This window comes from Lacerta agilis, chromosome 15 (genome assembly GCF_009819535.1).
Source record: "Lacerta agilis isolate rLacAgi1 chromosome 15, rLacAgi1.pri, whole genome shotgun sequence".
Taxonomy (NCBI): Eukaryota; Metazoa; Chordata; class Lepidosauria; order Squamata; family Lacertidae; genus Lacerta; species Lacerta agilis.
Genome location: NC_046326.1, coordinates 39,885,112 through 39,902,295, shown reverse-complemented (window position 1 = coordinate 39,902,295; position 17,184 = coordinate 39,885,112). Strand labels below are relative to the sequence as shown.

At 41.5% G+C, this 17,184-nt stretch overlaps 1 protein-coding gene across 3 annotated transcripts in view; it reads right to left on the bottom strand.

Moving 5' to 3' along the window:
• TRIM37 (tripartite motif containing 37) overlaps positions 1–16,927 on the bottom strand; it is a 38,699-nt gene extending 21,772 nt beyond the window's left edge. For all 3 annotated transcript variants that reach the window (XR_004427962.1, XM_033171890.1, XM_033171892.1), the window contains exons 1-13: positions 16,842–16,927; positions 16,641–16,740; positions 14,760–14,861; positions 13,151–13,191; positions 12,018–12,134; positions 10,529–10,616; positions 8,489–8,611; positions 7,240–7,363; positions 6,220–6,287; positions 4,904–5,028; positions 3,840–3,890; positions 2,706–2,787; positions 149–225 (exon numbers count right to left, since the gene is read on the bottom strand). Coding sequence is in view for 2 of the 3 variants with exons in the window: in XM_033171890.1 (XP_033027781.1) it covers positions 149–225; positions 2,706–2,787; positions 3,840–3,890; positions 4,904–5,028; positions 6,220–6,287; positions 7,240–7,363; positions 8,489–8,611; positions 10,529–10,616; positions 12,018–12,134; positions 13,151–13,191; positions 14,760–14,861; positions 16,641–16,661 (1,019 nt within the window). In the remaining variant the exon portion in view is untranslated. The remainder of the gene's footprint in view (positions 1–148; positions 226–2,705; positions 2,788–3,839; positions 3,891–4,903; positions 5,029–6,219; positions 6,288–7,239; positions 7,364–8,488; positions 8,612–10,528; positions 10,617–12,017; positions 12,135–13,150; positions 13,192–14,759; positions 14,862–16,640; positions 16,741–16,841) is intronic.
• Positions 16,928–17,184: the final 257 nt, after the last annotated feature.

The following is a 17,184-nucleotide window of genomic DNA, read 5'->3' as shown; positions in this document are numbered from 1 at the left end:
ACTACAGAATGACATTGTTTGATCATACATTTCATGTTTGGTCAGACACATCATTTAACTAGTCTCCCTGCTCCCTCCCTCCAACATTACCACGGACACAGAGTGCAACCCTATTCCAAACACAGGAAGAAATAGTGATTGTTCTTACTTGGATGTTTCTGGCAATCCAGCTGACAGCTCGAGAAACACAGATAAATAATAGCCTCGCACCACTCCATTTCCATCCTTTAAAAAATGTTAAAATCAAAGTTAGTTTGTTACAACATGCCCACTACCTGCCAAATGAGATTTCAAAGTTCGTAATTCAGCTTCCTGCAATTATTGAATACAGCTGAAGTGGGCTTTTACCTGATGCACAGTTCCGGAGAGTCTAAACAGAGAGAATGCCCCCCCCTGCCACCACCAATGCTTAAATACTATCAACAAATTGGTGATCTGTTTGAGGGGACTTTACATCACAGAAACCACTTGTGCAATAAAGCCCCAAATGTCTTATGGCACATTGGCCTCAAAAGCCAAGCACTAGCACCGTAGCACCTGAGCCACTAGCCCCTCCTATGGGTGCAGCTTGGTGCACGTTCAAACAAACAGAACTTGGGTGTTTCTCCTTCTTATGGTAACCTCTTCTCACATTTGTTAATATTTTTTGTGTGTGTGCATGGAACAATTTTTCATATAAACCAGTAAGAACAAGAGACAGCAAAGGAAAAGGTGTGGGAGAAAAAAGAAGAGGGGACGAGTAAACCCTGTTAGCATGCTACCCTATTTTACAAGATGTTGTTTATATACCACTTCCCACACAGCCTGACTGGGCTTAAGGAGGTGTTTCTGGAATATATTTGAAGAATATTATTCTTGGGGGACTTCAATCTCCATGTCAGGGCTGCCTTGCCATGTTAGATCAGGACTTTATAGCCACCATGACAAGCATGGAGATGTCTTGCTACTTCATCGGCCCAAGCATAGAGTTGGTTAAATGTTCAACCTAGCTCCTGTGACAGGGCATGATCCAGGAGAGAAAAAGAAAATGTGTTCCCCAGCACTTTCCAACAGAGACTTTGCCATCACTGGAAGAGGTCCAGCTTGTTCTTCCTTCAGTACTGGTGGTGAGGAAGATATTTATACAAGGCAGGGCACCCTCGGGGCCAGCACTATGAAACACCCTCACAGGTGCAATCAGCTATGCTCACACACAATTGGCTAAATCATCAGGCTTTTGAGGTATGATTGGTGTTGAGGAGGTATTATCTATTAAGCATTTATTGATAAGCAGCCATTTGATGTTTTCCATGTTTTTTATGATTGATCTATTGCTTTATGTCATTAGCTGTCCTGTGCTCTCTTTTTGGAGGAAGACAGAAAAATGTCAAATAAATAAAAGATAGTATAAAGTCACACAGTGCTGCTTCATGCAAATAGATTGGCGTAAAGAACCCAAATGACTAGATATTTTCCTTCCTGTTGCCTCTGCCAAAAGGCTGCCCTTTCATTTGCTGCCAACAGACTTAAGCCTTCAGTCTGTTACACAACCAGTGGCAGAGATTTTTCTTCCAGCCTTGGAGTACTAACTTATTTGCCACCGTGAATAAGCACCCTCAACAGCCAAACATGTTGCCCCTCCTCAGTTAGGCCCCATACAATCGGAATGTGGTTCAACAAAACATTTATACCCACAAGCTGGAAAGATTTCTTCAGTGTTGTGGTAATGCAATATTATAATGCGAAAAACATCTTGCATTTTTAAAAGCTGAATAATTCCTCTAGGCCTCACTACTTGGAAATAATATCAGCAGAATCTAAAGGTCCAAAATCTAGAAAACTAAAATTGACATTGTGTGCATGGCCTCCCTCTTAAAGTTTCTGTTCTTTGTCACTTTGTTCTACCCACCAGGCAGCCACAACTGCAAGGTTTTTCCTTTCCTCCATTTTACCATATTATTTGAAAACAGAAGCTGCATAAAAGCTATTGGCAAAGTTCCTAACCAGCATAATACATCCTGAGCAGAGATTTTTGGCTTTTCTATAGAGGCAACTTTAAGGGTTGTGTCAAAGATTCAAATCTTAGCAAAATTCTAAGCTTTCAGAATAATCAGTAAACATGTGAGGTGCCATGCCATAAATAAGTAATTATTTACATTGCCTGTCAATGCAAGACCACTTTTCCTTTTTTGCCTTATTCCTGTGGCCATTACATGCTTGCTTTACAGATTCACCCTGTTCTAAATATGTATTTACCCATGTAGTGAATAGGGCAAACATGAAACTGGGTAAATGCTGCTGCCTGAGGAAAAAAATAACAACATTAGAAAGTATCCCAGAGGTGATTGGCCTAAAAAAATAAGGGGCTTGTGATCCATCTGTAGTACTGAACAGAAACTGCTTGCAATATCCAAGCTGCTTTTTAGGAAATGGTTGTACTAAGAGGTATTTTAGTGGTCACCTTTCTTCTGGTGCATCCCTGGTATATCAAATCATGAGGGCTCTTTTTCAAGACTCCCCCCTATTATGTTTTCCCCACATTCTTTTAAATATTAGTTCCAGGTAATTAACCCAGAGACTGACATTATTGGTTTCTGGAAGTTGTACCTCAGGACTACTCATAAGAATAGAACACTGCAGGGCACGTTATGGATCACAATGCACCAGGAGTGAGGTTATGACCGAGATTTCAGTAGCTGTTTGTAAACAGTATCAGCCACACTCACTGGATAAACCTTGAGCCTCCAGCAAAGTCCAGAAACTTGAAGAGGTGGACTGTAAACTGGATCTGCCCGCTGGCGTAAAGTGCTGTTGAGATATAAGAAATAAATATTCAGTGCAAAGGTTAAAGTAAATCTTTCAACACAAACGGGAGGTTCGTCATCTCTAGAGCAAGCATTCCTTAATGTGCATTTTCAAACCTAAGGAAATATAAAATAATTATTCACTAGGATCCACTCTCTCAATACACACCATTAGAATTTTCTTCAGCAGCCATTCTATTATGCAAAAACATTTCTGTGTTCTGTTCTATGCCTCACTCCTCTTTATTCTTTTCCAAGGCTTTTATTACAAAATCCCTCACAGTTCTCTCTTTCACACCTCAAAAGCAAACTTTATGCTTCCATATATTTGTACACACCCTCCTATCTTGAAGAAGACAGTAGGACAGAGTAGCCAATGTGTGCCCTCTAGTTGATGTTGCACTATAACTCATATCAAACACAATCACCGGCCATAGTGGCTGGGACTGATGGGAATGGGACTCCAACAACTTCTGGGGGAGATAATGTTGGTACCCGCATGGCAGCACAAAAGCCTGACCCCATTCATTCTAAATGGATTGTGGCTATTTGATGCTGGTGAAATGCACTCTGCACGTGAGGAAGGTGAGAAATACAGTCCCAGCAAACATAAAATATACGGGAAACTCTGACTTCAGAGTTTGACACTTGCTTCTGAAAAACAGATTTTGGGTCCCCAGTTACCACAGAGAACAAATTAAGCATCGCGTTCAGTTCTTTTGTTCCAGCTGGGAAAGTGAGCTGGTTACATAAACCAATCTGGAGGATAATTCATGCTCTTCTGAAGGGGAATAATCCGTTGAACAGATAGATTCTGTTCAATATTTCAATATGTCGCTGCAAGAGGACTAACAACAGGAGGAGGAGCTACCAAGGGATAAAAGATCCTCCTCCCTTAGTCAGAGGTTTGTACACGGAACATGATAAAATACAACTTAATGTGTTCTGGAATTGAAACCCCACCAGTGGCAACAGGCTTGGCCCAACCTCTGATTAAACTCCAGGATCACACTCAAGCTAGCTAGAATCCCACTTCTTGGAAAGTCATGTCCCTACCTGAAGTTCTCCAAGACAAAGGTAGTCGAATCATATGCAGGAACCAACTCACTACAGGAGGGAAAATAACAGGTAAGACTTGAAAGTGCAAGGTAAAAAAAAAGATTTACTTACCAAGAACATGACTGGCATACAAATGACTTTCCAAATGCCCCTAAAAAACTGCAGGAAGTTTCCAAAGTTCACTCACAACGTTACTAAAAAGGATGGTAACAACTTGTTAAGCCATCAGTTTTGTTGCAATAGTGATTGTACCCTTAGCTTTATGCAGTCATATTGAAAAAACTTGGTGGTCTAAGACACACCAAAGTCAAATAAACATTGTTGGTCCCACTTTAGGTGTTTGCTTTTACCAACACTGAGGGCAGTGGAGCCTGCAGCCCACTCCTGAACTCTCGATGGATATAAGTTCCATAGGGGAAGCAGGCTATAGGTCTGGCATTCAATCTGGCATCCCATCGTCATACATTACTGACCATTTTTATCATCTGCTTTACACAAAACATGAGGCTGCCTCACTCGCAGAAATTTGCCACTGGGCCAAACTAAAAGCATGATTAACACATGGTATCATGACTAGAGTGTCAGACTAGGACCGGGGAGACCAGAGATCAAATCCCCACTCAGCCATAAAGCTCACTGGGTGATCTTGGGGTGGCTCTCAGCCTAAGCTACCTCACAGAGTTGTTGTGGGGATTAAATGAGGAAGGGGAGAACCATGTACACACCACCTTGACCTCCTTGGAGAAAAAGGTGAGATACAAATGCAAGAAATAAATCCCCAAAGAGTTGTGGGGAGCCAGATCCCTCTTACCCACTGGACAATCTTCACCTAGGACTTAATGTCTGCATAGAATCTATGTATGCAGATCAGAACCCTACAACAATCCGTTTCCCTGCAATTGTCAGGGGTAATAATAATGAGGATTTCACCAATGCCTATTGACTGTAGAATATGACATCCTGTGTGTACATGTACACCTGGGGAAGCTTGCATGAATAAGGATCAAATGCCTTTTACAACAACAAATCTGCAAACTTAAAACTAGTAGAGTCTGGAGTACCTTGTGAAGTCTGGAGGGACGGGTGTAGTGACAAAAGAGGCCATGGGTTTCCGATGCACCTGCTGAAACATCATCAATATCTCTGAGCTTTTTGATATCAGTTCACTTTTACTGCATGACCGTAGCTGCAAAAAGAGGAAATGGAGAACAAACGCATGCCTATGTCAATAAATCCACCAAGTGAGGTAGCATTATTAATTGGTTTAATATATTAAAAGTGTCTGTGCTAAACTTAAGCTGCAGCAGCAATGCCCAGACAGAGGACTAAGGATATCTAGCATAGCAATGTTTAAACAATAAACTTCAAACTTCTAGGAAAACCAACCAAATCAAGTAAAATAAATCAAATTTGCCAAATGAGGAAGACTAATACTTCTGCTGCATCCAAGCTTTAAAACAGAATGGATGTATGTAGCCATCTGTTATTACAAACACACACACAAAATGTGTTCCTAAGAGCAATTCTCTAAATGCTAATCATTGTTGGCATCTGTCTGTCTCAAGAGACAATGGAGTGGGCCTCCAGGGATGAAGTCAAACTGCTGTGTTAGCAGCACCGAAGTGACCTCCCCAGGGTGCAGGCCTGGACAGTGTACATGGAGGTCCTGGGCTACCCACTGATGTGGTCAAAAGGAAAGCAGAGCAATACATTTCGCACCAGCTTGGCTGAAGGAGTTGCTGAAAGGAGCCACTATCCAACCGTCAGATTCCACTCCGGATTTGTGCAGGGTTTACTCCTGAGCCTTTTCATTTCTTGAAGATATACCACAAGGCAACAGAGGCTTAGGATCAGAGTTTTCCTTCTCCTAGCTGGGCTACCTTCCCAGGTTGACAAGCCCCAACTGTACCTCACTTCTCTCTACAGCACGTGCAGAAACCGCCTTCTTGATCATTGGACCCAATTTTGGTCTCGTCTATTTAATTCAACGGAGTTTGTCTTCGCATGTAGGGGAAATCTCTAACTCACCGAGGGTTTGAGAACTATCAGCTACCCTTGCCTGGCACATGCTAATAGCTTCTAGGATCCACAGGTGAGAACTGAGTGCAGAGTGGGGACCAAAGGTGGACATATTACCCCAGAAGGACCACAATGTGTCCCCCACCACAAATACTACCCCTCCCCTAACAACCCATATACCCCACTAATAATACAAAATATATATTTATCCAAAACTGGGGTACTGTTTGCAGAATTTACATATGACACATATAAATTCAATTCCAAATAAGAAACCCATACTATTTGCTAGTGAGAATTGTCAGATAAAAATAAATCAAACTTCCTCAAAGGGATTCAAACCAGCTGCTTCCATCACCTGGTGCTCTACTTCTTGTAACAGGGATTCCAGGAGTTCAGTTTCTTGGGTGAGGGATGTCTTCTGACCTATTTCATTTAAGCCAGACAAGAAAGCCATAGTCAAGTAATGATAGGCTTTTAAGTAAACTGTCCTGGGGCTTTAATGCTAATCCAAACAGGATTTAAGGGATAATACAAAATTGGGAGGGCCAGTTCCTAAAACATACATTACATTACATTACATTACATTACATTTATTTATTTAACTACTCTAGTGCTTAATTACAGCTGTCTCCAAAGGGTGTACAGAAGGCTTGATACAGTAAAACTAAAATGAATTAACCTATAAAATCAGTAACACTATAAAATAAGTAACAAAACAGGTAACAAATCATTCCTGTAAGATAGGTAACAAAGAATACAATTAAGATGCTTCATATGCAGTAATATGATTCCACTTCACTGTATTTTTGTTAACATTTCCCCTTTTTAGTTAAGAGCATGAATTTGAGGTCTAATACAAAGTTAAATCATGGACTTACAGCGTAGCTTGTGGGCTACGCCTCCTGAAAAACATATTTATTTTTATTGTATATTACAAATATGTATAGCTGGCTCTTCATCAGCCAACATCAGGCCAGAGTAAAATATAAAATTAATAAGTTTTAAGAGCCATCAATAAAACAAATTCCTAAAACAACCAGCAAAGCTAAGCACAGCTGTGAAGGTAAAAGTCACTCCTTACAAGACCTAAAAAGTCTGAGTAAACAGGTATGTCTTCACTTGGTGGCAAAATACCAACTATGTAAAACCTGACATGCCTGAAAAAGAGCACCCACCAGCCATATCACTGTACTGTTTAATTATTCTAATATAACTTATTTTGGGCATCAATATATTTGCTTTCTCTAATTGTTACCAACCTTTTGGGATAGAGCAAGCTATAGTTCTATGGATCACTCTTATCTCAAGTGGGCAACAGTTTTGCCAAAATCAAGATGCCTGCCCCAAAATCTAACAAAACAAAAGGCAAGCCTACCCATTAGTGTTATAAGCTTGTTCTTCAGCTGAGTGTCTAGCCTAGCAATCATCATCTCTACTGCATTCCTGATTTCCCGAACACGCTCGTCTTTCGCACTGCGTACTGCTTCTACGTTCCTTTCCTGGAAGACACACAAGAAATTAGTTTACTACCAGCTGGAAAATTCACAAACCAGTTAAAAGTAAGTCACCTTGTAGCTGTAAGGGTTTTTTTGATTTACTTTTAAGATGTTGATTCAATCAGCACCATCATGACCATTTGAACACAGCATAAACTACCGTATTTTCCGGCGTATAAGATGACTGAGCATATAAGACGACCCCCAACTTTTCCAGTTAAAATACAGAGTTTGAGATATACTCGACCGCAGATTCTCCACCCGGCGTATAAGACGACCCCCGAATTTTGAGAAGATTTTCCTGGATTAAAAAGTAGTCTTATACAGTGTTTTTCAACCTTTTTTGGGCAAAGGCACACTTGTTTCATGAAAAAAATCACGAGGCACACCACCATTAGAAAATGTTAAAAAAATTAACTCTGTGCCTATATTGACTATATATAACGTAATTTTCCCACGGCACACCAGGCAACATCTCGCGGCACACTAGTGTGCCACGGAACAGTGGTTGAAAAACACTGGTCTTATACGCCAGAATATACAGTAGCTATAATGAAAACATGATCTATTATACACAACTACTGTCTAGACACATCCATCATAACAATCCCCAAAAGTAAGGAGCATTCATACTTCTTTTTTTATAGTACAAGGGCATTTTGTTTTGTTTGTGTTCTCAAGAGCGCCCTCTGGTGACTTCAAGAGAACTGGTGCCTGAGCTTGCTCCCCACCCGCCCCAACTCTTTTTTCCTTGTTGTGTTGTGTCTTTCAGATGACAAGATTTGAGGGCAAGGACTATCTTTTCTTTATTTCTCAATAGTAAGTCACTCTGGGAGGCTTTTCGGCTAATGAGCAGCAAGGGCCAGAATGCTTTAATGAATGAATTAAAGAGCAAAGTATGAAGCAGAGTACATTACCCAAAGTGTCAAGTTTCTAAGTCTGCAGATTGCAACCCAGCACAAAGGATGCATGAAGCAAAATTGCCCATTATAGGCATATTTTTCCAGTGTATATGTCCTTTGTAAAAGGTGCACAATATAAATTTAATAAATAAATAAATAGATGAAATCCTAAGAACATCATTGTAATGATATGTTGATCCAAAATGGGTATGAGGACTGCCCTTACCACTTCTTGCACCAAACTGATCAACTCCATCAGCCTTCGGCGAAGCTTTGCCACCTCTTCATTTACTTTTGTGACATGCTGTTCATAAATTTCAGCTAACGGTTTGAACGTATGTCCTCCATGCTGTTAAAAAAACACAGAGGCTTCAGCTTCATTGCACCAGGCCAGGCCAAGTTACTTCCCCATCTCCTTCTTAAGAGACTGTCGCATAGAATATTATCTGAATAAAGCTCTTGCCTTCAATGTGTTAACAAGCCTTGGAACTGGCTTCTGTTCCAGTCACACACTTCCTGCAGAAATCTATTCTGAGTCCAAAGTGAGTGCCTGAAACGAGGTTCTGGATTCACTGTGCATCTCTTCAACTAATTAATTTGAAACTGGCTTGACATTCTGAACATGTATATCCCATTTCAGGAAATGGCTAAATTAGCTCCCAGACGCACCTCTTATGGGAAGACTAATTCAAGGTTTAGGGGACTTAAAAGGACTTACTTTGTCAAAGCCGAGCTTCCTCCATTAAAGGTAGATTTATTTATTTATTTTAAAGACCTAGACCTTTAAAGAGCATTGTTCCAACAAAGCAGTTCATTTCATTGAGCAGTGGGAGGTAGTTAGGCTATGATTTGGTAGTTCTACCAAAGCTGAGAGAAAACTATCACATTAATGTAATCCTCACGTTAAGCCTACAGGGATCTGCAGCAAAACAGACTGAAGCATTCCTTTATGGGGCATTGGGGCAGCCCACTTAGAAGACAAACACTGCACTGCTCTGTCTTAAGGGCCCTTCATTTTTCTAAAGCTATAAAATACCATGAGCCAAATGAATAAACATGAAATTCTAAAGCAAATAGCACTGTTGGAACCTTAACGTGTGAGATCTGCATGTAGAGAGAGGCATCTTGACACTGATGCTGGAATGAACCAGAAAGGTAAACAAAAACAGCAAATCAATTTCTGAGTTGCCTTAAACAAAAAAAAAGCCTCTAGATGGTTTATTTAAATGTTATACATGTCCAATATGGCAAAAATAATCAATAAAACCCTAGCTAAAAACCAGCACTATCCAAATTCCCCCCACCCAACAGCATAAATACATCAATCTGCAAAAACAGCAGCACAACCCCTTCCATCACAGCCTTAACTAACACTATTACAGTCAATAAATGATGTTAAAAGCTGAAAATGAAAAAAAAATATTTTTTTAAGTTCCAGGATAAGAGGAACATCTTCACCTGCCACCCAAAAGATGGTAAAATCAGCACCAAGCAAGCTACCCTAGGCAGACCACTCCAAGAGCCTCTGCTGAACAGGCCCTTCCTCTCATCAGCACCCTTTGAATCTCAGCCAGAGGGGCTACTCCAAAGGACCTCCATAGAAGAACTTAGGTCCTGTGTGGGCACATACCTGTATAGGAAAAGGTGCTATTGAATACAGCAGAAGTATAAAAATGACTTCCCAATGTGATTTGAGTAGGGATGTTCTTCATCTTGGAATGTCAAAAATCTGTGATACAAAGAGTTATGCCTCCACAGTACTTCAGCTTATATAGCAGCTAGCTCATCTAATCAGATTTTCATAGTTAAGGTAGACTTCTTTTTGAAACACACTTTTAATATTTTTTTTAAACCCTCAAAGTTCTCTGCTAGAAGTTCTCAATATTCAGGATTTTTGTGATGGATCAATAACATGCATTACTTAACTGCTTCAGAGATAAGGGATCTGAGTAATGGAAAGTTACTTATATCCTAAAATGAATCACTTAATGTTTCAATGAAGCAGTTTTATATTTGGTGAAGGATGGCTTTGTTCTTTTTAAGAAGGCACAAGCAATGTTCTTCTGTAATGACAGAAACAAGCTATGAAAAAGAAAAAAAGAAAAACCATTCAGGATCATAATCATACATACAATATTAATTTAAAGAAAGCAAAATTATACCATCCTTTCTGTGCTGTTGGCTGCACTCCTGTATTAAAAAGCAAGCACTGAGTAGGAAGCTCCTTGATCCAGATGTATACAGAGAAAACTATTCTGCCACTTACCATTCCACCCCAAAGAGCACACTGGTGGCAAATACATTTCTTACATGTCCAACAAAACACACTGAGTTTCTCGTGATGATTCTCACACCTATGGAGAGGGAGGAAGTAAAGAAAAGAGTTTGCAAAACACACACAAGCATGTCTTTTGCAAAACCGTTTCTCATTGTTCTTCAAAATTTAGTGCCACTAATGAGAAGTTCATTTTCACTTGCCATTATCTATCAGGCTCTGGAATCAGACTAGTTTAGTCACATTTCTGATTCGCTAAATTAGAAACGGAATTACTTTAAGATTAGTGTGTGATGAATTCTTCACTGAATTTGGGCATGTTCACAACCAAATGCTGGTAATCTCTCATCTCTTCTGCACACCACTTTTGATAAGTTATCCCAATACTGTAATATTACAGTCTTAAAATAATACAGTGTGGCCAGTGTCTATCAGGAATTATTTGTGCTCCCCGCACCCACCCACATCATGGCCATATAGGGCGAAATATAGAGGCAAAATATTATCCCCATAGCCTCTTTCTTGATATTTTTCACTCATCCACTGTCCTCTAAATTTGAACTTGTTTCTTTTGTGCTTGTCCTACCGGCACTCCCCCATTCCTATAGTAATATCTTTTTTAACAGAATGGAGCAAAGAAATTACTAAAATTCTTTGGGGGGAAAGATACATCCTCAGAAAGGCAACCTGAACACCTTGATAGTTTTCCTATGTTCTTCATGCCATTCAAGAGCCCCTAGATACAATTTCTCAATGGAATGAAAAGGTTGGTTACATCAGAGTCAGTGTAGACCTTGGACTTGGTTACACTTGGAAAGAGCAAGGTGCTTAAAAAAATAAACCTAAAAAATGAGGGGAGAGACAATCGGGACTTTAAGGAAGAATGGGAACTTTTTACAACAAAGACAACAAAGAGACTTAGATTCATTGGCAGGTTTTGAATAAGCATACACAATTTTTATTAGTAGAACATGAAGATGAACAATAGGATAAGGATATGTACAATTGTATAACATGCAGAAACAATATGAAATAACAAATCAGATATAGGAACTGAGGGAAGTCCAGGAAGTTGGGAGGATGGGGGAAGGAGGGGGTGGGTGGGAGGAGGGAAAGGGGGGGGGAAATGTAATTGGTTGTAGTGTTGACAAATTGTATGGATTTAAATTTATTTTAATAAAAAATTATTTATAAAATAAAATAAAAAATGAGGGGAGAAGCAGGGTTCTGATGACCAACAAATTTGGCTGCCAAGGCCAGCCAAAGCTGTGGACCCTTAATTTAGACTGTTGTTTAATAGTTGCACTGTAAGAAGAGATCTAAACTCTCTGGCATCTTAATTAACACAATTGTCAATCCAGCCCTTGACACGATGGCAACAAATGTTACATAGGCAGAATACTTTATTTCCCAATTCTGAGCAGAATTAAACCAGTCTTTAGGCAAGGCACATCAAAACTCGCAGTCTAAACCCACTTACTTGTCCTTTTCATTTTCTTCATGCTTGTTCAAATTGCACAGCTGAAGCGTGTCAAGCTGCTGAGTGACCTCCTCAGCCCAACGACAGTTGACAAGTTCTCGCAGCTGGAGTGGGGCCCTGCAAGTAATTAGTTTTCCGAAGTAAGATTGCAAGTAAGTTTAGCAATTAGGAACCAATTCCTACTCTCCAGGAAAGTAAGAACACAGGGAAAGCCTGGCTGCTGAATCAAACCAAAACCCCATCTAGTACCGCATTCTGTTCCAAGAGAGGCCAAACAGATGCCTATGGGAAGCCCCCGAGGCCAGCCTGAGTGCAACAGCCCTCTCCCCAATTGCATTCAGAGGTATACTGCCTCCAACACTGAAGGAAGAACACAGCCATCATAGCTAATAGCCACTGATAGCCTTATCCTCCATGAATATTCAAACAAACATTAATATTGGGAGGTTGGAATGTATGCAGTTAAAAGTAAATCACTAAAATAGATACGTATTAATTTTCATCATTTTCCCCAGCCTTCAGGACATTTAATGGGCTGACTAAACACAACTGGGAGTTTGAAGGGGAGGGACCATTAGTGAGGCCCTGACGGAGGGAGGAAACTGGAATTTGCCTTCTGACCTCACACAGTTTCATATGAAATAAATTCATGAGGAACTGCAAAATGTTTTAATGCTCCTTTGGGAAGCCTTGCGAATAATTTAATCCTCCTTGAAAATCCTGGAACCTAAAAACAAAACCTACGCCAGCCATCCTCAACTTGGTTACCTCCAGCTGTTGTAGACTACAACTGCCATCAGTCCCCGTCAGAATGGCCAGGTGCATTTAGACAAGGAAGGATGTTCTACATAGGCATGCTAAAAAGGTGCTTGGCCACAGAGCCGAAAGAGAGATGCAACAGCAAGGTGGTAGAATCTCTCACACAATTTTTGAAAACTTTTCTTTTCCACAATTGCAGGACAAGTTTTTACCATACCCTTATTTGACAACGCCACTATGGGTCAAATAAAATTGCTTCATAGGTCAAATCAGGCCTACAGGTTACCTGCCATTCATCTTCACCTTAAGTAAACAGTGCAGCAAAAATAAGGGCCCCTAACTAAAACAAAATAGAGCTTTAGAGGTAAGCTTACCGACAATGAGGGCACTGAGCTCTTTGTTCTGTCAGCCAGCGCTGTCAAAACAATGATAGATATATCATAAGAGACTGGAGAATTTCAGAAGTGTTAGAAGATAAGATGTCACAGATCTCTCCAGATTTGGACTTATTTCTCAGAAGTAAGTTATCATTCAGGGGCTGTATCCAATGCTCTCTGTGCAGCACAAGCAGAATTCCACTTAAACAAAATTGGATTTTGGAACACTCCTAGAACACTTTGTCACACACATAAAGACACAAGCTGAGGAAATCTGGGAGATAACTTACTGAGTCTGGGAATGGTTAACTTGAGGAAGTTTACTGAAGGAAAGTTATCCACCACCAACACCCAGCTGGCAGCCTCCACTGGCCTCTGAAAAGCCTCTTCAGGGGTTGCACTTGTCTCTCCAGAGAGGCTTTTCAGGGGTGCAGGAGATTGCAGGAGGAAGGAAGGGATTATAAACTTTCCCTCCGTCAATATTCTTAAGTTAACTTATGTAAGGGTCCAAGCCACTGAGACATTTAGAAAGCATACATAATAGCCATCAAACTATAAATGCCAGAATACATAATACACACACTAACAAGAATACCCTTCTGGAAATCTTCAAACTTTGTGTTTAGGAAACTCTACGGTTCCCCAGAAGATCATTGGGGGTTTCTCAATTAACAATTGTATGTCCTTTTCCCACAACACACAGCTCCATGGAATGCTAGGTTAAGGGTGTACTCTGAGTTCATACAGGGCAACAATAAGATCCAACAGCCTGGCCAGTGCTGCATATTACCTGAGTGTAACATTCCCGAAAATATGCTCCACTATCTTCTGCAGTGCAAAGACACGCCATGCCTAACAAAAATTACCTCCAAATAACTGGCCAGAAATGTCTCCCTTTGGTGGTCTGGTAACATAGTAAAAATGGAATGCTAGCAATTTTAGTTGACTTATCTGAAAAGACTGAGAGATAGTAACTTGCTGGTGTCTTTGAAAGTATGTGTTATATATGTACTGTTCAGATTAATCAAGTGGTTTAGAGCAATTCTACCTACCCTTCAGTTGCTACAGCAGTGACGTAAGAAAATACGGTGTTTGCAATAAGGAGGAAAAAATCTCCAGCAAAAATGTATAAATTAGCAAAGTTTTTTCTTTCAATTGCAGCAGCATTTCACATGTTCACATACAAAAGCTGAAAGGGGAAAGGGTCAAACAACATGGGAGATGTAAAAGAAGTTGCTGGGGTGGGGGTGTTGAACTAGATTACTACTATGGGCCAAAACGGGTAGATCACCACTGTGGTCTGACGACCTAACATTTTCTCTGCATGGAGTTTCAAAGTCTTTTCCCCTCCCTGAATCAGCTATTAGTTATAGCAGGTAAAAAAAGATAGCTGCCAGTCTTTTCCCCCACTGCCACTTCCAGCAGTTGGGGATGGCAGATTTTTAAAACATGGAAATGGCACAGAGAGAAAAGGTTAAAACTCCTCCTCTCACCCAGAGCCACCACCAAACCCAGCCCCTCCATGCTGCTTTGAAGTATTTTTTTAAATAAGCCAATCACAAATCTCCCACATAATACATAGTTTGACCCAAAGCTCAAAGCTTACCCGAATGCAACTGAAACAACAAAGCTTGGAGCAGTGTGGACATAGGCGCGCATCACGCAACTTTTCCATACAAATGAAACATCGGAACACTTCAGCAATGCTCTGCAAAGAAAAAAAAAAGTACTTCAGTCATAGACAAGACAAATGTCTATGTATCAATCATGTATGGTAGCCACATACACCCACTCAGTTCTTACAGAGTCAAGGAACTGTGGAATTCTTAATACATGCATTTGGACATAGTCTAAAATTTTGACATCTTCTAAAAAAATAATTTTAAATAAGACCAAGCCAAAACAATTATAAAAAACCCATAAAAAGCTCTTCCAGAGCAATTAGGCCATCTCAGTTTTGTAGTTCTGTGCCACTATACAATAATCAAAGGGCAAAAGATGAACAGCTAGCTTATTACTCATTCAAATGAAAGCTGAACCCAAGAAGAGGCCTACTACATCCACAAGGAGAACAGCACCTAGTCAAAAGGCAACCAATGCAGCACCCCAAGACAGTATTTATTAACTTCATTTTATTAAACATATTTGCATGCTGCTTTTCAGGGAAATTCAGATTGGCTTATAAAACAAACAAATGCAACAAAGAAGTGGCGTTCCAACAACAAAAATATAATTTTAAGCCAACTATATGATATATCAACAGAGAAGGCTAGGAATCGCCAAGTAGAACTTGGTCGGGGGGGGGGGGTAACTTTGATGTAAGGACTTCCAGGACATTTCCCACCCACTCAGAGGAGAAGAAAAAAGAATGGTGGTTGTGCTCAGTTAAGAAGCTGTTTTGGGGTCCAACCAAAAGGGAGAAGAACAGCAACACACTCAAGACACATACATGTGATGAAGTTGCAAAAGAAAGGCTCAAGTGTCCTAACATTATGCCACCCCTACACACCAACCAACTCCCAGCACTGCCACCTTGTGAAAACCCGTAGCCTTTGAAAGGGTGCTCAGAATTTTCTGAAATAAATAAATTCACTTGCCTGTGAGGAAATGGGGCGAGTACTCAGAAATATTGACTCCAAAGTAGCCCCACCAACACACTTTAGGAAGGCAAGGCGAAGAAGGGGAGACCAAGGAAAGGACCCAGGAGTCCTAGCCCCTATATTAACCTCTGAACTATTGTCGCCACTCCCTCCACTAACCCCTGATAATGAAGAACCCAGGAGGCCTGGGCTCCAAACTAACTAACACATACATACATACATACATACATACACACACTTTAGGAAGGCATAGGAAAGGAGACCAAAGAATGGACTCTGGAGTCCTGACCCCCCCCCCCCAGAACCTAGTATTACCACCCCTCCAATGACCAAGAGCAGGAAGGAGATCCCAGGAATCCTGGTTTCAATTTCACACACACACACACACACACACACACGTACACCTGTAGGCTATACACAGAGCAAGAAGACATGGGGAAGGAGACCAAGGAAGAACTCAGGACTCATGTCCCAGGCCCTGCCCTCTGAACTAATAATACTAATAATAATAATTTTCTATTATTTATAGCCCACCCATCTGGCTGGCTTTCTGCAGCCACTCCGGGCGGCTTCCTCCACTACTATTCCCTCTACAAACCCATGATAGCGAAGAACCCAGGAGTCCTGGCTGCAAAATAACACACTCTCACACACTCCAGGAAAGGGACCCAGGAGTCCTGCCCCCCCCCCCCCCGACCTCCCAGCCTAGCATTCATCCCTCTCAACCTGAGCGGGGAGGAGGACCCAGGAGTCCTGTCTCCAATAAGCCCACCGACCCGGAGATGCGAGAGGGTGGGAGCACCAGAGGGCGAGGGTTTTTTTTTTTCTAAGGCCCCTCCATCCCCTCAGCAGGTGGATCCCCCGCCTGTTTATTTATTTATTTTTACCTCAACACTTTGCTCGTCCATGACTCAGCGTCTCCCCTCAAGCGAGCGGATAGGTGGGGGGGGGGGAGAAGGAAGCGAGAGGGACCTCCGGCGCCGTCACCTGAGGGAAAAGAAAAATAGTTTACTATATTTTACATATGTATGTATGTATTAATAAAACACATTGCAATGTGGAGGGAGGGGTCGCCGGTTTTTTGGCACCTCACGCCGCAACCGCCCGGTGACCAGCCATTTTCCTCTCAGGCGAAATAGGAGGGGCGAAGCCGGGGGGGGGGAACAAGTGGCGGTGGGGGGGGGAGAGAATAAATAACAAGTCGTTAACGGCACCTCCTCCTCCCGCCTTGCGGCTGAACGGGGAGAGCCGATGAGGCTCCTTCTGCCTCACTGCGCAGGCGCCGCCATGCTCCCATCAGGAAGGCCGAAGCGCCCGCATTACAACCGGCGGAGCAGAGCGAGCGAGGCAGCCTGCGACCGCGCATGCGCCTATCTCTTCCCCGCCCTCCAAGGGAAATTGCCCTGGGCTCTCCGGTGCTTTTCTCCCTCC